The sequence below is a fragment of the Pollicipes pollicipes genome, unplaced genomic scaffold (genome assembly GCF_011947565.3).
Source record: "Pollicipes pollicipes isolate AB1234 unplaced genomic scaffold, Ppol_2.1 Scaffold_2555;HRSCAF=2994_pilon_pilon_pilon, whole genome shotgun sequence".
In the NCBI taxonomy this organism is placed as follows: Eukaryota; Metazoa; Arthropoda; class Thecostraca; order Pollicipedomorpha; family Pollicipedidae; genus Pollicipes; species Pollicipes pollicipes.
Window position 1 is genome coordinate 23,904,270 of NW_023596136.1, and position 23,513 is coordinate 23,927,782.

The following is a 23,513-nucleotide window of genomic DNA, read 5'->3' on the forward strand; positions in this document are numbered from 1 at the left end:
CTGGCCTAACATCAACCAGGACGTCCACAATTTTGTGACATCATGCCGCCACTGCCATGAGAGACTGCCCAACCTGCAGAAGGAGCCGCTCATGACCGACCCCAAGCCGACGACAGCCTTCCAGTCCGTGTCGGCAAACTTCTTCTACCACGCAGGAAAGACGTTCCTCGTGTACGCCGACAGACTCTCCGGTTGGCCCATCGACGTCTCCTGCAACAGAGAAGCGGCGCCACGGACCCTCGTTTGCTTTCTGCGCGAGATCTTCTCCTGCACAGGCGTGCCAAACGTCCTGAGAAGCGACGGAGGCCCACAGTTCACGGCGCACCACACCAGGGACTTCCTCGTGCGGTGGGGGTTCAGACACGTGCTATCAAGTCTGCACTACCCCCAGTCGAATGGCCACGCGGAAGCAGCAGTCAAGCTGGTCAAACGACTCCTGCAGGAGACGCCTGTGGCCGGCAACATAGACTCCGACGAGTTCGCCCGAGGCATCCTGGAGATCCGGAACAGGCCCCGGGTGGACGGACGCTCGCCCGCCCAGATCATCTACAGGCATCCAGTTCGGTCGGTAGTCCCTATGCACCATCGCGCCTCCGAAAAAGCTTGGCAGGAGGCTGCGGAGGACTGCGACCGGAAAGGGGAGGATGGGATGAAAGCGACGACTACAGCCCACGACAAGGGAGCAAAGCCACTGCACCCGACGCGAATCGGCACGAAAGTGAGGGTACAGGACAAGGAGACAGGACTCTGGAACAGAATGGGAGAAGTCGTGGCCATCGGGAGAATGGGGGATTACCTGGTAAAGTTCCCCAGCGGTCGCGCCATGTGGCGGGACCGGCGGTTCATTCGTATGTGCCGGCCCGTTTACGCCACGCAGGGCGATCCGGGCCCCGCACGCAGTGACGTCGCACCAAGATGGCGCCGCGTCGAGGCAACCTTCAGTGGAGGGCCCCGGAGAGGCTAGAGGTCGATCCAAAGGTCAAGACCTACCGATCGACACGGGGGAGATGTGGTGTTCGTGCTCGGGCTTAGTGACGTCACGTGTGGGCAGCCCATCCTGTCGTTCGATATGCCGATTGCAGCAACCTTGTCTGTGAGGAGTAGATGTGCCAAGTCGGCGCGGTGTGCACGTGTCCAGAGAAGAATGCATCGTTTGATTGGTTTAATCGTATGCGCCAACGAACCAAGGACTTGACAGGGCCAGCGAGAATCAGTTTCGGGGAAAACAGCATGTCCCAAATTGCGTGGCAGCTCCCGACTGGAAACATGTTGTGGTCGAGGCGTCAATAAATGCGGGTTGCGAGCACTCCACTTCCAGAAAGCGTTTTATGTCGCATTGATGGGAGCGGTTCATGCCGCGCGCAGCCGGTGATACCGCGGAACGCGCGCGGTGAGACGACATCGTTACATTAACGAAGCTGTACATCATAACCGTGTGGCCACAGGACGTAAAACTATGCACCATTGTTGTCACAGTTGAACAAGGAACACGCCTGTTTAGGTTTCGTGTTGCCGCGAGGCATGGCGTCGTGTGAATGATGTAAATTTGAAAAGGTGTGATTTCAAACATTCGTGATTTTACCCAATGCCGACAGCTTGCGAACATTGATAAGGTGCGTATATAGTATGTCAACCTTAAAATGACCAGTAACTTGAACTGCATGTTACACAAACTATGTTAAGCCAAGAAAAAACGTGCAAGGGACGAGTTGCATGCATGCAATTGCGTTAGGAGGTAAGGAAGCATATTTTGAAATGGTCTTTCGCCTAAAGCTTGTTTTATTTTGACAAATTCTCGCTTGGCTCTGTCACATTCTGAGCTGTGCTGTGCTTCTCTAGAACCTGTCGTGTGCATCTAGAACTCATTCTATACGACAAACTAGCTCAGTCCCTAACCCTCTAAGCCCCTAGCCCTCCAGTCAGCCCCGTCCTCCTGTCGTCTCTTGCCGTGTGCTGTCGTCTGCTCCCCTGCCTAGTGGCACTATCTCCTGCCCTGTCTCCTGTTGTGTGCTGTCATCTGCTCCCCTGCCTAGTGGCATTATCTCCTGCCCTGTCTCCTGTCTTGCGCTCTTTTATGTTGCGTATTTCTACCCTTCCCCAACTGCTGATCTGTCCAGACTTGTTCTGCACTATTATGTTGCCTCCTGCTCTCTATACGTCCTGTTGTCTGCCATTCCATGCCATGCCCGGTTGTGGTGGACCCTCTGTGGAGGCTATGGGGGGGGGGGGGGCGTTTCAGCTTGCCCCTTTCATGAGTGTACTGTCGCTATGCTAAATTTTTCCTGGATTTGGCAGGAGTGACTGCACCTTGCCCTCCCCAGAGCCACCGCCCCTGGTCATGTTATGCCAAGCCCCAGCCCCAGCCCAAGCCCCAGCTCCAGCCCCAGCCCCAGCCCCAGCCCCAGCCCCAGCCCCAGCCCCAGCCCCAGCCCCAGCCCCAGCTCCAGCCCCAGCCCCATCCTCAGTGCCAGTGCCAGAGCCAGTGCAAGCTTGACTCCCAGTCCCAGTCCCAGTCTCGGTCCCAGTCACAGTCACAGTCACAGTCACAGTCACAGTCACAGTCCCAGCCCCAGTTACAGTCCCAGGCCCAGGCCCAGGCCCAGGCCCAGGCCCAGGCCCAGGCCCAGGCCCAGGCTCAGGTCCAGGCCCAAACCCAGGCCCAGCCGCAGTCACAGTCCCAGGTCCAGCCGCGGCACCAAACCCAGGCCCAACCACAGTTCCAGGCCAGATAAGATCCAATCGCAATCCCAGGCCCAGACCCAGCCATAGTCCCAGGCCAGGTCAGGTCCAGTCGCAATTTCAGGCGCAGGCCCAGCCGTAGCCCCAGGCCCAGGCCCAGGCCCAGCCGCAGACGCAGCCATAGCCCAAGCCCAGCCCTATGATACACTATCTAGCGCCGCGCTGATCACGTTGCGCATGCAACCGACGGCGGGGTAGTCAAGGGGGATTAGGTTGCGGGAACGCGAAAACCATGTTCAAGCGGGAGGTGCGGGGCAACTCCAAAATGTCAAAATGGGCCCCCTATGATTAGATAGTGGGCCGCTACAGGCCAAAATGGGCTGCAGAGAAGTTGGAATGGGGTCAAACTCTCCGACAGTAAGTAGCGAACCTTTTACAGATCATAACTCTACAGTCACTTTGGTGCTCGACATGCGTAATTATTTTATGTATAATCCTGTGTGTAACGCGGTAAGTTCTGAGGGCGTAGGTAAAACACTTTTGTGTTTCGGTAGCTTTGCAGCACATTTTTGCCTGTAGTCGAATCTTCATGTGTGTTGGAATAAATACGCACCACTCGTGTTATACTGGTGGGCCTCGCTACTTTTAACTGCTCAGTCTCCCGTCAACTAACTTTACGAAACACGCCCCTATCGCGGCATCTGCATCGAGTGGTATCACGCGTGCTGTGACGCGTTGCGGCACGTACTAGACACATTCAGACACAAACATAAATGTCTCACGTATGAGGTTTATCCCCCCAATCCCGAACTTTGAGAAAAGAACGGCCGTAATCGGTGGGGAAGCTCATTTGTTGTCGTAATTGGGTGGTCGTTTGGGTTATCTCTCACTGTTTAGCTTACCTCCAGCACCTACTTTTGTGAAACTACACCCATAAATCTGTGCAGGGTCATTTTTGATAAGTCAATTATGAGCCACTGCGTGCCATTTTCTCTTCATTGTTCCTCACCATTATTGACCGTGATAGGCAAGAACGCCTTTTATGCCAAACTGCAAGCACTTAGTCTGGCGAGATCCGGTGGTGATAATCTGACTAGAGCCGCACACTTGAAACCACTTAAAGTTTGACTATGTACTATGTGCTCACCTCGTCCAGCATCGCTACCTTCTGATCTCCGAGATGACTTCATGAATTGTTATGACTTCACTGCCACCGCGCTGTCGCAATGCTATTATAGGGCATTGGCTACCCCTCCACCGCTAACCCGTAGCGGCATATGTTTTACGTTTGGTATGTCGCGAACCAAGCAGCGCAGCATGAAAGCTTCTCTGCTTTGGTAGCTGTACAGCAGCTTTTCTCTACCAGTGGCGTTTTTTATCTATCGGAATAAATATGCGTTGACCATAGGGCTCTGGTTCCACAAAAATAAGGGCCACATAATAAACCATAAGCTCGCGGGTTGGGCAGTGAAAAATGACCAAACCTGTCATAAAAATTTGCCAGTAAATGGGTTTCTATCTAGATGTGGAGGGCATGATGGGGGGGGGGGGGGCGCTCAGTCAAAGTTGGGGGCTCAAACCCCTTCCCAATGAAAAGGGAACTACCTCCCCTCTATTTGACGACAAATTGGGACTAGGCAGTGCTTTGTCAGCATCTCGTGAGGCAAGACCTGTCAGGATTACGGCGAAATGTGATACAAGACATGCCTTCATATAAAAATGAGCATACATAAGACAACGCTTAGATAGTGAGGTGGTTTATGTGCTCAATTTTTTCGATGATTTCAATGTACACTACTTGATTGCTGTATTTATCCTTCAGACGACTTTGGCAAAATGCAATGACAAATGGCTGGCGTAACAAAAACGCAGCTACGATACTCGTAGCGGCGATAAAGGCTAAATGTCGGCTTTCTGCAGCTGCAATTTTTGCCGTGCAGTGCTGCAGACGCTGCAGTGCAAGCCAGCAAAACCATCACTTCCAGGCGAGATGCGAGTGATATCGCCGACGGAACGGGCAGTGTGCGGCCGCCGACGCAGTCTCACAGCAAACACCATAACGCTGACTTCCTATAATGACCGCCTCAGGCTCCCCCAAACAGTTAAGATCCTGTAGAACCCTTGTTTTACTTTTAGCGGTAGCTGACATGTGGAAACTGCTCCCCAGTTCCAAATCTGTCACCTGTCTGAGATACCTTTTCCAGTCTTTCCGATTCTAGTGCCGTGAACATTTTTTGCATACTAAAGCGATATCGTGCCTCTTCAAAATCTTGTGCACAAATCTGGCCAGCCCTGAGCTTCAAAATTTCCTTTTCCTGACGATAGAGAATGAAGTTATCAAGCGTTGTATCCACCGAAATGTGCTTACAACAGTTATACATTGTGGCGACCTGAAGGTATATCAACTTTTTATTTACTTGGCGAAACTAAATGCTTGATACGATTATACGGTAGGAACAAGAGGAGGTTGATCAGGGCCAATTATGCCTGCATATATATATATATATATATATATATATATATATATATATATATATATATATATATATATATATATATATATATATATATATATATATATATGTATATATATATATATATATATGTATATATATATATACGTATATATAAGTATTGTGTGTACGCGTGCGCGTACGTGCGTGCGTGCATGTGTGCACGTGTGCGTGCGTGCGTGCGTGCGTGCCTGCGTGCATGCATGCGTGCGTGTGTGTGTGTGTGTGTGTGCGTGTGTGTGTGTGTGTGTGTGCGTGTGTGTGTGTGTGTGGTGTGTGTGTGTGTGTGTGTGTGTGTGTGTGTGTGTGTGTGTGTGTGTGTGTGTGTGTGTGTGTGTGTGTGTGTGTGTGTGTGTGTGTGCTTGCTGTTTGTGCGTACATGCGGGCGGGCGCATGTCCGAGTAAGCAATCTATATATATATATATATATATATACTATATATATATATATATATATATATATATATATATATATATATATATATATATCTATATATATATAATATATATATATATATATTATATATATATACTATATATATATATTTATATATATTTATTTATTTATTAATTATATATATTTATATTTATGTATATTTATTTATTTATTTATTATATATATTTATATATATATACAATAAATAATATATTATATTATAAATATTTTATATATATAATAAATAATATATTATATTATAAATATTTATTTATTTAATATATATATATAAATATATAATATATATAATATATATATATATTATATATATATATATAATATATATGTATATATATATTACACATATCTCTCTCTCTCTCTCTCTCTCTCTCTCTCTCTCTCTCTCTCTCTCTCTCTCTCTCTCTCTCTCTCTCTCTCTCTCTCTCTCTCTTTCTATATATATTTCATAGTTTTGTGGCTCCAGGAACGCTTGCAATTTCGAGTAGGTTGCAGCTTACGACATTGTGCGACAAAACATTCCATGTAAGCGAAATCTGTTTCATCGAATTCTAATTAATGTGGCTGACCGTTGGACAAATAATGAAGCAACGAATATTTCCACATAGCCCTGGGAGTTGTGACAGATCAGGATGTGGAATCATGGCCGCGGGGCTGGGCGCTCGTTAATCGTTCAGGGCTACCAGGTCACTGTCGAGATAGATCGGGACGACGGATCTGGGACAGTTTCGAAATAGCATGTCGCCTAGGTCAGCCCACAACTATTACGGCTGTGGTCGTAATAGTTGTGGGCTCACCGGAGAAAACACGCGTGAACTGCGTTGTCTTAAGCTGTTGCTTAAATGTCTGTGTAAAGCTGACATAGTTGTTGCGTTATGTTCTTTTGCTGCGTGTCGGTCTGCCATGCGTTTGCTAACGCTGTTCGGGCTCCCGTTAACTGGCGTCCTAGATATGTCCATTAAACCGGTCACAAATACTGCGCTTTCTCTCCCCCTCCATCCATGCATGCATTTTCATACTTAGATCATGGCCGCCACCATCACACCACGCAACAATGGGGCACATCTCATGGCTTCTCAGAAAGTGGTCCCTTTAATTATAATCCTACGGGATGGGGGGTCAGAGGCCCACTCTTCTCACTTTTTCGTTCAGCAATTTCTTCTGAACGGCTTTGAGCACGCTGCCTAAATTTTGGGTAGCTCAGTTTACACTATTTTTGCACACATTGCTAACTTTGAAGCTTTCCGTGGTCTATGATCTTCTTCTCAAGGTCACGTCGGTGATGTTTTGCTCAGAATTAATATATGCGACGTTTTACGTGCTGCTGCAGACGTTTTGGTAGGGAATTAAAATTAACGGTTATTCATTTCAGAAAATAGCCGTTTAGTTACATATAATAGCCATTGTGTCCAGTGACGCTTCCTGGGCTGTATTTCAGAGCTGCATCACTTTTCAGGAGATTACTATCGTTCTGGTTACTTTTGAGAGGTGAGGATAAAGAATATCAAGCTAGGCCAGCCTGACTTGTGTGTCACCATTTGCCCTCTGAAAGTCATACGATTGAAACCTTAAAGGGAACGTTCCACATCAATATGGAGTTTTGAACTGAGATAGCCATGTTGAAGACCATTCGGTGTAGTTCACAGCTCTGCCCTTTTTAAGACTAAAGATCCCTGGTTCCTCAGCTTGATGCCCGCGAACTTGTGCAAAATGTTTCGTGTAGACTATTTCCAGGCCACCCATGCGTGTATGACGCTGTAGAAATGCTACACAAGCCCAGTCACCTCATCGGCCATGTAGCCCTCAAGGCCACGAAGAATGTTATCATCAGACCATTCGGGTTCGGCGTACGTCAAAATAATATTGATGCCAGCTCTTTGAAAATCGGCGCTAAAGAGGATATTTGACGGCCACGGGGCTTAAAATCGACGCAGTCAGCGCGATTTGGCTGCTGCAGGGGTTTAATCATTGCAAAAGTACAAATACACCTCTTTAAGTGAAGAAACCTTTCAACATTCATCCATTGGCAGAAGGTACAGACAAACTCGTGGTACCCTTAAGCTTCTGATACGATTGATGATTCGCTTTCAGATAGTAAAAATTGCCGAAAAACACGTTTTCCAATGAGAGAGGGGACTCCCATGTGACCGTCCGGCCGTTGCCAGTTCTACAAATGGGACACTGATAACATTCCTTTCAGCCTTCAATACATTTACGCTACCTTGAGATAAGAGCTTCAAACATGAAGTGTAAAATACATTTTTAGCTTGCTTTGGAAAAGGGCAATCTAGAGCAGTCTGGTAGATGTCTGGCATTATATTGCATCCAGGCATATGGTATCGTATAAGAAAAGAGCACCTCACAGCTCCTTAGGCCTGAACCAACAGTTCACCAGTTATCAGTGGGATAAATGCGGTAGCTAGGTCGAATCGCAAGAAATGGTAGTTGCATACAAACGGTCCTTGCTTGCTTCGACAGTGGGGGCCACTTGCGACGACAGTGGGGACCCCCATCATCGCTAGCGCCGTCATTCTTATCGTCACGCTGACTCGTACCTCATCAATATGAAGCGGACCACAGTTTGTGTTCGTGAGCTGTTAGGCACTCATGTATATCTGGGACACACAGCCTTTTCGCCCTTGTCCCACGTACTGGGACCATCTAATGGAGGCGATTTAGTTGCATTTCTAACTTCCTTCACCTAGCAAAGAGCCGGTGCTGCCGGCGTTTGAAGGTACAGCACCTCACCCGGTCACACAACATTTATGAGTCTCAGCGATACTGAACTTCACCAGTCTTAATTAGGTTCTTTTCTATGATTGCATTGCCTCCGTCAATTATTCATCTCCATCATGTGAATTCGTTTATTTATCATCAGGGAAGTATGCAAGATCGGCCGGGGTAAACACTGAATTATTTCTACTTCCAACCCGGCTAGCGCCACGCCCCCCCCCCCCCCCCCTGAAAATGGTGCATGACGTAAAACAACATCGCATGCTTTCGGTATATTAATTTGCACGTGTCTACGTCGAATTTTTGTTTGTTGAAGCCTAGGTATGTGCATGTTCGTGCATGTCATGAAATTGATAAAGGGTCGGGCACGTGTCCCCGGAGGTCAGTATGTGAATACGTCTCCGTTCATCGTCGCTTAGGCTTTGTGACAAAGTTTTCAACAGCTTGGATTTTGCACAGACTGATTCTCTTCTATACACGAAAAATGTCACCGTGATAAATGACAAACCACGCCCCCTCTGGCGTGCGCTGTGGCGTACACCGATATCAGGCGGGCGCGAAGGGACGGTACGGGACAAATTGGTGTCGTTGGTTGCCAGTAAGGCTTAACCCATCATTTGCACAATTTTTGCCGTATTCCGTGCAGCCATTTGTGCTGTGCATGTGGCTGAAGAAGCGCGCACAAAAAAACACAAACCGACGTACACCTGGAAATTAGCGAATTGGACAAGCGGTTCCCGTACGCTTCGCTGACGGAGAGACGACGCCGGCAGCGTCGGTAGTGCGGCCACCAATATCCTCATTCGAAGTTAATTCGCATATCGAATACGCACAGTGGGTGCTGATATCTTCGGCCCACGTTTCAATGCTCGCGTCAAGGAACAGTCCACCGCATGAGGCCGGCCACTGCCGAGGCACCGAGAGCAGGAATCACCACGGCGTTCTCAGCAGTCCACCGCGTGAGGCCGGCCACCGCCGAGGCACCGAGAGCAGGAATCACCACGGTGTTCTCAGGAGTCCACCGCATGAGGCCGGCCACTGCCGAGGCACCGAGAGCAGGAATCACCACGGCGTTCTCAGCAGTCCACCGCATGAGGCCGGCCACTGCCGAGGCACCGAGAGCAGGAATCACCACGGCGTTCTCAGCAGTCCACCGCGTGAGGCCGGACACTGCCGAGGCACCGAGAGCAGGAATCACCACGGCGTTCTCAGCAGTCCACCGCGTGAGGCCGGCCACTGCCGAGGCACCGAGAGCAGGAATCACCACGGCGTTCTCAGCAGTCCACCGCGTGAGGCCGGCCACTGCCGAGGTACCGAGAGCAGGAATCACCACGGCGTTCTCAGCAGTCCACCGCGTGAGGCCGGTCGCTGCCGAGGCATCGAGAGCAGGAATCACCACGGCGTTCTCAGCAGTCCCCCGCGTGAGGCCGGTCGCTGCCGAGGCATCGAGAGCAGGAATCACCACGGCGTTCTCAGCAGTCCACCGCGTGAGGCCGGTCGCTGCCGAGGCATCGAGAGCAGGAATCACCACGGTGTTCTCAGCAGTTCACCGCGTGAGGCCGGCCGCTGCCGAGGCATCGAGAGCAGGAATCACCACGGCGTTCTCAGCGCAGGTGCGCGGTTACGTTGGTTTGAGCGAGGCTGGGGGATCGGCCGGTATAGTTGTGATGGCCGCTGTGTCAGCAAAGTAGGACCGGTCGCTACGATTGCGACAGCGGGACTGGGGGTGCGCTGGCTCTGGCAAGACCAGCAGCTGCTCTCTTGGTGTGGTCCGCCGTGACCCCATAGCTCTGGTGGGTCAGGTCATCACTCGATGGCTCTGGCGAGGCTTGATTAGTCTGAATATGGCGAGACCAGTTCAGTGGTTGTGGTGGGCTGACTCCGGGGAAGCCGGTCTCTTTTCATTTTACGCGGTTTGGATACGGTCAGGCCTGATCTTGTCTTACCTTGGATGTTGAGCTGAGGTCCTAATTTGGCAATGCCAAAGACGTGTCATCTAATCTAGGTACAAGCTGCACATATAGCAACAACAATATCAGGGTAACATATTATTTGGCACAAAATGCAGCAAACCAACGTCTTTCAAGCAAGGGATTAGCTCTCCGTTCCCGTTTGCTTTCCTACCTAGCTATTTGCCGACAAATGGTGCTGCCGTCAGTGATATCATTCCAATCGTGGTGTCTCTGCTCTTAATTCGCTCGTGTGAATTGCGATCTGTTGTTGGGTAGGTTATTTACGTTTTTTGCTTCCCGTTCTAACTATTAACTCCAGTTTGATTTTCATGTTTACTACATTGGGCAAATTCAAGCCCAGGCCAGATTTCTTACTCATTACTCTTGTATGTATAAACGGCATATTCGGCACGCTTAAACACAATGAATTCTTCTGCAGAGTAAATTCCTCTCGCTATTGTCAGCTTTGTATATCGCGGAGCGTGAGCCCATTCGGAAGACAAACGTGTGCAGTTAAGAGAGCGGCGAAGGAAATGTCACCGCGTTTATGGAATGATTCAGCCGTCTTAAAAATATCGCTAGGAGGTCAAATGCATATCTGGCATAGCGCTTAAAGGTTTCTTGGTATTTTCTTAAATGACACTGCTCTCTAAACGACATCGTGCAGGGTGGCGATTTGGCCAACCGTGCACAGGGCGTTTTGGGGTGTAAGCTTTTTTTACTTGTGACAAAAAATTGATGGCACACGCGCTGAGAGCATCGCCATATGGCCGGTGAGAGATTCTCAGTGCTACTAAGACTCATGCTTTTATTGCTGAGGTTATACTATATATGTTCACATGTGACCCATTCTCGTGTTGTATGCTATAGTACTATTACGGGTGCAACAACGTTTGTGGCTCGTCAGAGTCGACGGCAATGTCATAAAGCGAGCAGGTAGAATAATAAATATTTAGTGTAGACTCAGCAAGATAGTCAATGACAGAAGGAAGTAGTGTCGTTGGTACCAATGTCCCAGGCCGTCTTTCATGTGAATAAGCTCCAGAAAGAACATGGTGCCACAGGACACTGTATTTCATAACAACAAACGGACAAAACACGATGTGGGAGAACATTGTGTGGACAATCACGCATAAATCATTGCATAAACGCACGCGTAAACTAACAGAGCTCGGACACCAACACTTAAGCTTATGGATAGCTTCCAGCTTTCATTTCGCATATTGGCTAAAGCAGACCCCTGAGGGAAATGTCGCCATTTGACGTGAAACATAAGGAGAGGGCCTCATGGAAATACGCCAGCGCTGACTAGTTGTACACTGGCCGGTAAGCATAGATGGGAACCAGCTCCTCCTCCTCCTCCTCCTCCTCTTCCTCCTCCTCCTCCTCCTCCTCCTCCTCCTCCTCTTCCTCGCGTTCCTCGGCCTGGTACGACTGGTCCTCAGGGTACTGGGCCTCGCCCTCGTAGCTGACCTCGGCCGTGTAGCCGTCGTCGTTGTCGCCGAAGTACCTGACTGTCTGGACGCGGCCGTCGGGCAGGTTGACAGAGTACTCTCCGGTGACGTCTCCCTCGTCGTCGCCCTCCTCACTCTGGGAGAACACGGTGTCTTCGTCGTCGACAGAGTAGCTGAACTGGTAGGGGGTGTGGTCGCTGTCCTCCTCCTCCTCCTGCTCTCCTCCGTAGCGACGGAGATCGCTGGCGGTGGCCAGGGCCAGCACCACAGCAAACACAAACAGGACCTGGAAATCAAGCATGTCAATGGAAGCTACACTTCGATACAAATGACAGCATTAGAATCTTCCCGACGTGGTCATTGCTAAGAATGCTTATTGGCACTGCCAATCTTTCTCTCTCAGCCAACACATTTTTGTCAGTGACTGTGTAGTACCAAGTTACAAATTACAATTTGCGTGGCAATAGATGTCCTATATGTCGCGGCAATGCAGGGCACTTTGTGCGAGTAATATACCTTCATATCGTTGGTCTGTTTTGACGATATGTGACTACTGACTGGTCCTCTGGAAAACTGATGCCTGTTAGCCACCGGCTTGCGTGTTATATAGTCCAGCGAAACAACTCCGGACAAGGCCACCAACATGGCCCCACAGGCCTCGAGCGCCGCCTCTAAACCGGTGAGATGTGTACGGCCGGGTCACCTCCACCTCAATCACCTGTTGGCCTGCATTCACTCCCTGCCTGAGATTGCTTAACATTACGTCACTGCATTTGGGTGATAGCAGTTGGATTCACGTGATGGACTTCGACGATTTTGACATGGAGGAGAGATTCGTCCGTCTAATTGTTCCATCTCATAACCATTTTTAAAGTTGTTATGCCGAAATCTGTTGAGTTTTCATAAATGCCACTTCGACTACGTCGCCCACGCGTTGGAAGACAGCACTGCTTGCTGACCCTCCTAAAAAGACCGATGTAAATGCCAGTAAACTATACTGCCAGCTCTGCGCAAAATGTCTTCACATGCGTCGCTGAAATTCGGCCAGTGGGTAATCCATGCGTTCTAGTCAATCTAATAAGTAGCAAACTACAAGCAACGACTGCCTCTCAACTTAATAATCTTTCGAACGCAAGTAAAGGGCGGTTTTCTGTTTTTGATTGCCCATGTGTTGTACACATGTCTGCAAAAATCTCTGCTAAGGTCAATCTATGATGTTGGTACTGTAAATCACAGGTTTCTGTAGTTCAGTGCTCCAAGCCTCGTGATACCAATGCGTCAAGACAAGGGGCGTTAATTGCTGTAAATGACGGCGGTAGGGGGTGGGGTCGTGTTGAGGGCGAGGCAATTCCGCCTCCCCTCAGCGGCTATTTCTCGAAGAATTTAATCCACTCTATTTTGACGAACGGCGATTTGTAATGTTCATTTTCGTACCCTTTATGAAATAGTCCCTCGTCCTGCCCTGATATGGGGGAAGAATTGGGCCCCATCTCAAGTGTTCGAAAATATCCCTACATGTCATTTATTCGCACCTAAATGTCCGCTAGAAATGGGATATTTATTGCGCATGTTTTGACACAAAAAAAAACATCTAGCTTGCCTAGTTCCGAGAGCCGATGATTTTTCTGGGGATGCCGCATGGAACGCCACCGCTGGTGCCGTTGGTGAGCACCAACCGATGAATCCATCGATCTCGAGCGTACGTTTCATGCTCCTACGTATCATGGCGTTGTACATATTGGCATAACACGGTGAAATAGTGCGGTTTTCGGGATAAAATTACTTGACCAGGCATACTAAGGTAAATTATTGACCAAGCAATATGCAAGTCATTACCAACCGCGAGATCCAGTTAAGACCGATTTACCGCTTTTGCCTGCGAGGGTCTTTCTTTTTTGGACTGCAAACGGCGGGGGTCATATCGCCCCACCCCCCCTTCAGTCCCCGTTAGGAAAAAGGGCGAATCGGTGCGAGTTTTAAATTGAGCCCGCATGGCCAGGAAGAAACGCCGAAGGAAGACAAGCTTTTTACTGATACAAGGCTTTTCCTTCACTTTTGTAATAGTCCAGTTAAAAACGTTGCGGAGCCAAGTCAACTTTGAAGCAGAGGCAGAGGTTTCGCAAAAAATACGCATCGACTTTCGTGGTGTAGAACCCGCATGTCTGCATTAAGATCCCTGGTAAACAGCAGTGTTTTTTGCATATTCTATTTACAATATCTTTTTTGTTGCATGTCGTAAATGTATACCGTGCAAACATTTTGCAGCATCTGCGAAGTGAAGTGAAGAAGCATTTGTTTTCTCTTGGTCATAGCCACTAACCTTTGGTTTACTGATACGCACGCCAGTCGGAATGCAAGTTGAAGGATATTGGAACTGATTTTGCGGCCGATACCTTCACTTAAAACTACTGTGAATAGGAAAACATGGACTAAAATGCCTCAATTTAAACATGTCCCTTCACACCACAGACTTATATTGGTGAACAAGTGTGGTATATAAGTATATTGGTGTAATTGGAAACTCAGAAGGTTTTTAGTAGTTTTATATTTACTGGAGCTTACGCTGTGCCTCACAAAATACAGAGCCTGTGGTGCATTACGAAAGAAATAACCATTCGCATAATCGCAATTGTAGGCTAGTACGAAGAAAACTGCTGTATCGAACGTAACGGAAGTATCGAACCTGAGGTTGTGTATTACTTTGAGATCATTTTTTCAGGTGGTGATGTGTGGCGTTTTGGTACATCCGGTGTTGGGTCATCCAGATGGCTTGACATAACGAAACATTTTACCTGTTCATTGTTGCATTTTAAGTCTTTTTTTGTGCAGACAATGCGCTGAAAACATACGTACCATTTTACTGTTGATTATAACTAAGTCTCATCATAAAACATTCTGCCGCCCAAATTTGTCATATTTTTTCCAATGTTAGTATGCTGACCTTAATTTGCACATTCAACGGATAAATTATTGGGTCTATAAACGGAATTCTACACCCAGACTGCGTAGCTCAACCCAACCCGTAAACCCGCGGGTATACCCGACTGGATTTCGATCAGGTGTTCATGTTGAAACACAGAGGCAGACCGCCATGTCACTGTGTTGTTCAGGATATGCCTGATGCTTCTGTTAGGAGAGAGGCTGCCGTTATGTTGTAGTACCTAGAACGCGCCTAATGCCGCCGTTAAGGGGGAGAGGCCGCTACGCCCCTGCAGTATTCAGGGTAATCTGGGTGCGCGAGTTGCCGCAGTCCGTGCGTGGGGCACGCGGCAGTAATGTGCAGATAATAACTGGTACCAACCTGTCATCAATGATGGAGCGAATACGGTAAGGACGACGTTCTCAGGGAAAAGCTCATGCAAATGGACCGTGTGAGTAGCCAGATGTGCCGCTGATGAGGTGTTGTTACATATTTCATAGCGTTGTTCACGGCCAGGTGAGGTTATTGATTACAGCACATGTGTTGGCCCAACACCGCACACTGTGACTCGCTCAGCATTCAAGCGTCCATGTCAAACATAAAAACACGCATAGGAGAAATCCTGGGTAAGCGCATGAGAGAGTGCATCATTCTGCTGCAGACGCTTTGCTCTAAAGTGCTGAGCACGTTGATGTGACCTATCATCGGGGTGTTCCATGAAATTGGTCATAGATCGAAAGACATCACATGCCTCGTTTTCTTGTTGCATTCGCCGATTAGGCCCGTACCGCTGCGACACCCCGCCCCATGTGCGGCGCTCTTCAGCCATTGCCCCGTCGTCAGCCCCGTCCTCGGGCCGCCATAATCGGGAGCCCCTCCCGCGCACGCGCTCACTTCACCTCCCCCCCCCCCCCCCCCCCCCCCCGACTGAGCGAAGTCGCCGCGAGCGGTGATGCCGCACCTATTGCCTGTAATCTTAAGCCGGCCGATCGTAGTGTTAATGGTCGAGATAGCTTTTGTGTAACCAAACCAAACATGAGATACGCCTGTATCTTGTGGGGAGTGATAATGGTTGCAATGCACGATTGCGTACGTTGTAAGTGGTCTTAACTGATGTGCCATGATATACAACTGTTTGCAATGTGGCGTGTGATAACGCGCCATATGACATCGCTGTGTGCGATTAGTTGGCGGTGATAGTTATTTGTTACAACGCATACTCACATAGATCCGGCTGTGCTAAAAATGACCAATGTAGTCCACCAGTTTCGCTGCGATATCGGTGAGCCGCGCACCGTCCTTATGGTACCGTCATAGGCCGCACGACCACGACCCCCGACAGGCGCATGACGGTACGCCTGCAAGATAGAGGCGATCATCGCCATCTCAAGGCGTCCGCAGCAGGCACGTGAGCAGGCAGCTCATGATTGATGACGCCACTTTTGTTCATTGCTCTGACAGTGGAAGCTCCGAATTCCGGAAGCAGTGTGCATTCGTGACAACGGCCCTGTCATCAGCCTCAAGGCCAACGAAAGGTGCATACTTAGTCTGTTCGGTGGTCCACCGTCTGCTGCCAGAGTGGGGTGGTTTTCTCTGCTGACGGCTCTTTCAGGAATCTTAAATCATCTTCCGTTTTATCCGAACCACCGTGATCGGTTCGATGCGAATTTCCCCTGCGATCGACCTTGAGCAAATATACCTCGTATTATGATTTTACTGGGCATGATGTAGATCAAGCCAATGTATACGATTTTTGAATATTGTGCTTACGTATAATTATTTGATCATGTCCTATATCGGAAGCAATGTTGCAAAAATTAGGAGATTTATTATATCACGTTGAGTCACCTAAGAGAAAGCTTATTCGTATGATCGAGGTTTGAACAAGACATCGCACAACAAATATGCAGTCATTATCAACAACTTCGAAAAGTGAACCTGCTTCCTAATTGCATATATATATATATATATATATATTTGGTTTTCTCTTATAGATATCTTATATAGAAGATCAAATATATATATATATATATATATATATATATATATATATATATATACATACATGCATGTATCACGAAGAGTCTCAGCGTTTCGGAAGCGTTAATGGGCACTAGTGAACGAGGCTAAGCAAAAATTAATCAATAGGTGAGGCCAGTGAAAAACAATACTTTCTCGAGACTGTGCGGACTCCGTCGATCAAATCACATAAAACAACAAATCATTTAAGTTTCCACATCATAGCACTGATTGCACGGTGCACGCTGGGACCTGCTCAAAGCACAGACGGCTAAACCGACGGATTCCGATGACGCATGACAAGCATTATGCTTAGAAAAAACTTACCTCGAACAGCTGCGCAGTTCTCAGGCTCCCACATATCCACATACCAGCGCCCGATACAAGGCACTGTGTTCGGGTCTGCGCAAGGCATAGAAGGCTAAGTCAAAAGCTTGCGATGACCTGGATCGAGAAGAAGATCAAGAAGTAACTTGCTAGAAGACGACGGTATTTAAAGCAATAACTAGACGTAAAATGACCGAAAAGCAGCTCTTAAATCACGTTCCATCCGACATTCATGTGTGCACCCTTGGGCGAATATTATGGATATCCAGTTATTATATTGCCTTGAGCTCCGGAGCGTCTCGTGCAGTTGCTAATATTCTCTATGGTGTCCACTTTGGTGTTCTTGCAGTATGTTTCATTCCCTGTGTCTGTCCAGTATGTGATTCCCTCGTGATGTGTGCGCTCTCGGTAAACTTCGCACCACTGAATTTGCACCACTCGGTAAACTTACTCCACTGGATGTTTCTTCTCGTAATTATTGTTTGTCAATAAACAAACACGATCTTGTGCCCTAGCGATTGTAGGATCTGTTGGCCAAAACCACTCGTACGCCGATCATGGGTAATGTCATGACACGTTTCCTCAAGATACTTTAAAAACCTACGCGCTTCAGAAATTCACCAGCGACCCGGGCTTTGGATTAAGTTTTTGAATCGCGTGTCCCATTGAAAAACAACTTATACGTGAAGCAGCACGGCATAGACAATCCTAGACATTTCATAAAGTGTCGTATTTTTAGCGCAAATAAAAAGGCCAACTTGCTAGTCACTACGGTGTGAATTTCACTAACCTGATTGTAAATAATAATACCGTTTCACGTTACGAATGCTTGACCCGAGGAGTCACAAGCCGCGACAAAACGCCTGAAGTATGTTTGCACCAGGGCTTGTTTCTTCCTGAAATTCCTCGCTACTCGTGGTTTTAATAATACAATAATACGCACGTAAGATTGAAAGATATGTGTGCTAACCTGCAGCACAGGTTCTACCGTTCATCAGCATGCATTTCAATTCTCAGCAGCTACAGCGGCAGGTCGTAGTTTGACCATAGACAGAAATAATTTTGAGCAATTTTGCACCGTCTTAGTGCGACGCATTTCCTGAGCGATGAGGCCTTTGCATGAAGAGCACGCGCTGTCATAAGAACACAAGAATAGGCGCTGAGCTGTCACATATTTTCTGCGTAGCAGTCTCAGGTGGCAAAATTTGTCACAGCGTGGAAAAGATGCAACATTCTCTATATTTTCACGTTGCCGCTGGGCCATGCCTGTATATATGCTTTTTTATAAGGTAACTTGAACTGTTCATTGTTACATAACTTTACTGAACGTGGCCGTGGGCTGAAAATGCGTAGGTCGTCTGAAGATTTCCACACTGATTTTCGTTTTGGAATCTGTATGACAGGTTTCCCTTTCCACGTAGAGTACATTCCACCGTTTTTGTAAGAGGGATAGAGATGTCAGTCAATGGTTTCGCCAATTCGGAACAAAGCGCCTCCAATACCAGCGCACAAATCATGCGATTTCTCGAATGTAAAAGGTGAATGTGCAAGGTATGAATGTGAATAGGCCAATGTGGTAGACGAGCTGCGAGTGAATTGTTTTGTACCTCAACTTCAGTATCCTTCGCAGAAACTGTTTTATTACATATTACAACTGCCTTAGTGTTGTTGCTGTTATTCACGGGCTCGGTAGTTTAGGGCACCTCCTACGCATGTGACGTAAATAAGTTGGGACAATTGCACGTCTGCATCAGAAACCGCTCTCACGGGTGGAATAATTGTCTGGAATATCATCCTTTTCTGGTATGTTACTACCGCAGTAGCACATAGAAACAAAGCCGACGAGGGCGAAAGTTCGAGCAATTATCTCACCCGTGACACTATTACTTCGTCTCGATCTTTTCGTAAAAGCTGTAAGATTCGCTGTTAGCAGCATGATTGTTGTTTGCATGTTCCAATTACACCACCTGGCGATCTCTGCATATCACACGTCTTGCATATACCTTACAGCATTTGCAAAGAGAGATGGATTACAGGTTGATCTGACTTGCACAACTCCGTTTTATTTACATTTGTCAAAACATTGTGCACACATGTCCAGATATGCACATATCATGCACGTCCAGCCGTAATTTATGGGCACGCAGAAAACTGCAGACTATGGCTTTCCTGGAAAGCGATGCAGGCGTTGCCTGAGCAAATCGCGGTCCTCATTAGAATAGTGGAGTAGTTCCACCACGGTAAGAGTGGTGGAACTACTCCACTATAGCCGGGAGTCTTCCATATTTGTATCGGGTTTTGAACTAAAAAAACAATCTTGAAGATAACTCGGTGCGGTTCACAGCCATGTCCTTCTTAAAACCTAAGCTTCTCTAGTTTCTGGGGTACACGCCCGCGAAAATGTGCTGACTCCTTCGGGGAGACTATTCAAGGTCACCCAGGCATCTATTAAGTCAAAATAATGTCTTTCAAATTTTGTCATCCCAGTAGTCATATGACAATCGAGGCTAAGCTAAGCATAAATGTCGGGTCGTTCACATCCGGCGTTCATGAGAACGATTCCCAGGCATAACGGGCGTCGATTTGGCTGTCAATGAATGTTGTGCAGGGTTCGATGACATAATCATACAATGACGTATTGAGAAGCATATTTACTAAATAGAGAAACTGGAGAAACTGTGTTATCTAGAGCGGTTCTTTTCACTTAAAACGACACGTGAACGTTTGTTGCTCTGCACCCGATTTGATGACTGGCGCAAAAATAAATTACCATGCTGGTGGCAAGGATGAGTGGTAATGAACGAGTTGAAAGAAGCCGGTTTAGCCGGGAACCGGTATTTAAGCCTCGTCAGCGTACTGCGTCAGGCAAGACACACAGGCATACAGGGGCAGACGGCTGGGAAAATTCCAAGAAGACGAGCTGGCTAAGTGGGAATAAGTTGAAAACACCGATTAGATTACGAGAATGATGATAGGAGATTGAGACAGGTTCAAACTATTCTAGAAGAAATGGGCGTTACACACTTTGCTCCATTTGGCGCCATGGCCGCCTTTGCCCTTCCGCAACATGCACGATACTCAGTTTCCTCAAAAGGAGTGGTTCCACGGGTTTCCACTGGAATAACGCTGTGGTATTTTCCACTCCTGCTCCGGATCAGGGATGATTTTTGTCTCCGTCAGATCATTCCTCACAATGAGATACTACGCTTAGCGATATCGCTTTCAGCGTTCCGCAGGAGGGGCTTGGCGCCCGAAAGCTAGGTGAAGATCTTGATGCTTCCATGAGGTGCTTGCGATCGGCCGTAAGTACTACCGTAAGAACGTACAGTCCGCCACATGGTCACATGGACGCCTGTGTACCCCTGACGGCGCTGCAGGTTGGATATCTTGTCTTCGGGCCAACACTACGATACGAAGCAAACCAGCTTCTCAGACTTGCGGAAAATAGCTTGGTGATCGCAGCGAGCTATCCACAGTGAACTGCGCGGCGTCGGCAGATCTTCACAGTTACCGAAGGATGGAGAAGAGGGTGCGATGTAAATAGCGATGAGGTGGCGAAAGTACTCCCGCGAGTGCAGCAGTAGTTGTGCTGGCGAGGAATGAATGTGGAACGCTCTAATCTGAAAAGACTTTGGTGACGGTATCGAAAAACCAGAAACCCGATCGCCCTCCCCCCCCCCCCCCCCCCCCAAGACGGGTTAATGCCTATTACATCATTACGCACGCTCTCGCTTAAATCGAAGTTGTAAACAGTAACCAACCAAAGACAGGGGTTAAGCATTGCCCAACAGATGGTGGAGGCGGAGGGGACACGCCCGCGCCCGGTTCACCGCCTGGGAGTCGGCGTTTAAGGCCCGTTGCGCCATCTGAGTGGCCTTGTCCGGGATGGTATCGCCGAACTATATAACTCGCCAAGTGGCGGCTAACAGGCATCAGTTTCCCAGACGAACAGTCAGCATTCACACCTATCAAACCAGACCACCAACATGAAGGTATAATGCCTGCACATGCCGTTTGATATCGCCTCAGCAAAAAAGGATGCATGCCGCCATCTTGATAAGTTTTATGCGTGCTAAATTGTTACCCACAACCAACTGAAAGAGTGTTCTGTCTAAATACATGGCAATGAGTTTGTTTTTCCAGGTCCTGTTTGTGTTTGCCGTGGTGCTGGCCCTGGCCACCGCCAGCGATCTCCGTCGCTACGGAGGAGAGCAGGAGGAGGAGGAGGACAGCGACCACACCCCCTACCAGTTCAGCTACTCTGTCGACGACGAAGACACCGTGTTCTCCCAGAGTGAGGAGGGCGACGACGAGGGAGACGTCACCGGAGAGTACTCTGTCAACCTGCCCGACGGCCGCGTCCAGACAGTCAGGTACTTCGGCGACAACGATGACGGCTACACGGCCGAGGTCAGCTACGAGGGCGAGGCCCAGTACCCCGAGGACCAGTCGTACCAGGCCGAGGAACGCGAGGAGGAGGAGGAGGAGGAGGAGGAGGAGGAGGAGGAGGAGGAGGAAGAGGAGGAAGAGGAAGAGGAGCTGGTTCCCATCTATGCTTACCGGCCAGTGTACAACTAGTCAATGCAATGCCTGCAGCAGTATGTATGCATGTCGTGTTTTCTTTTCCCTGTTTTCGTGAAGTTGCAAGTGCATATTTGGAGATATGTTGATTGCAGCCGCGCTCGTGAGTCGTATTATGTCATGTCTTGCTCACACTTTGTTATGGAATATAAGCAGTGCCAAAATATTCGAGCACTTTTGTTTACTAATATGACTCGGGAATGCCCTGCAGATCCCGGTTGTTGCCCATTATGAGCCCTTATGTTAAAATCAGCCAGTTTTTAGATACGAACAGATACTGGTGGATATCTAATTGCAAGCACTTTGGGAAGTGCCGTTGCGTTTTTGGTTGCAGATGTGCTGCTTAAAACGAGATACCTAATTAAACACAGCTGAATTTCTTTTATTGACATCTCATCGCACCCGGAATACAAAACCCACATCATCATAAGCTATGTATTATCAAAGCTCAGACAGACTGGTACTTGGCTGTTGCAGAAGGAGGAGGAAGAGGAGAGGAGGATAAAAAAGAGGAGAGTGGGGCGGGAGGAAAAGGAGAGAAGGTAGTGACAGAAGGAGGGGAGCACGCGAAAAAGGAGGAGGGCGAGGAAGAGATAGGGCATGGGGCCAGGCCTCCCCTTCGGCATGAAGGGGTCCATAGTGGGCACGGTAGAGGCTCATAAGCCAGCAGAACAGACGCAGTTTTCTGACACAAAACGCAACAAAATTGGACGCCTTTGAGCATCCAGGCGACCAGGAACCGTTACAAGCCAAAGAGAGGGGCCCATTAGCACACCAAAATAATTATTCGCACGTTAAGAGGGATGATCGACGAAATTTTTAAGCTCATTATCGTCGTCCAGAGGCCCTACACAATTGCCGTATTTGCTATGTGTTCGCTTGCAGAGACAATTCGATCGCAATTTAATAGCCAACCTTCGACACACTCGATCGTTCGGGGGTCCTCCACATTGGGTCTCCCGAACGGTTAATAGATGGGGCCCCTTGGCAACAGCGTAGAGCAATCCAAGTAGATGAGAAGTGCCCGAGACCCAATGCGCGACGCGCCAAGGAAGATAGCGTGGTCGTCAAGTGCGCCCTGCTCGAGGCGGAACACGTCCAGCTGCGCCTCGAAATGGCCTGGCTCAAGAACGAGACGGACGGCTCAGGTACCTGCTGTACAGCAGCTAGCCGGCCAGGCGGGTCAGGTACCTGCTGTACAGCAGCTAGCCGGCCAGGCGGGTCAGGTACCTGCTGTACAGCAGCTAGCCGGCCAGGCCGGTCAGGAACCTGCTGTGCAGTAGCTTGTGGGCCTGGCGGCTGGTAAGCTCTGCCGGATCGTCGCCAGACTCGGATGTAGCGAAGAGCTGAGGGGAAGATCTAGTCACTTCGGATTATTATTATTATCGTCATGAAATGACAAAGGAAACGGCGTTTTCGTCTCCGTTGTTGTTTGCGGTGCACTCACATTGTGCTCCGTATGCGGTGATGTCCGTGTGTTGTTTTAGCATGGGGCACTTTGTTTGAAGTAATTTTGAGTTGCTAGTCGAGCTCGTATGACAGCGATCTGATGAGTGATAGCATATACATGCTAACTTAGGCACGTGACGAACAAGAATGACATCCAATAAATCAGTTGACAGAGAATCAGTGTCTTACCTATTTCGCTTGCGGCTTTCAACCTGATGTCATGAGGTGGAAAATGTGCACGATGTGGAAGATAACTCAAGAATATATTGCAATCTTCAAAACATGTAGACATAACATGAAACTGTGTGTGCTAAACCTGACCAAAGATTATGAACAGAAAATACAGCCCTTCGATGTGGTGTTACACCAATAAAAATATTGTCATGCGCTTAACATGCAAGATATGGTATTTGTACAATAAAACGTGCTAAA

At 48.3% G+C, this 23,513-nt stretch overlaps 1 protein-coding gene across 1 annotated transcript; it reads left to right on the forward strand.

The window, feature by feature from the left end:
* Positions 1-20,998: 20,998 nt before the first annotated feature.
* On the forward strand, positions 20,999-22,982 carry LOC119099339 (adult-specific cuticular protein ACP-20-like). The gene is made up of 3 exons (XM_037222472.1): positions 20,999-21,043; positions 21,195-21,519; positions 22,960-22,982. Exons 1-3 carry the CDS (start codon positions 21,038-21,040, stop codon positions 22,980-22,982), a joined length of 354 nt encoding a protein of 117 aa, XP_037078367.1. The 5' UTR covers positions 20,999-21,037.
* The last annotated feature ends 531 nt before the right edge of the window (positions 22,983-23,513 follow it).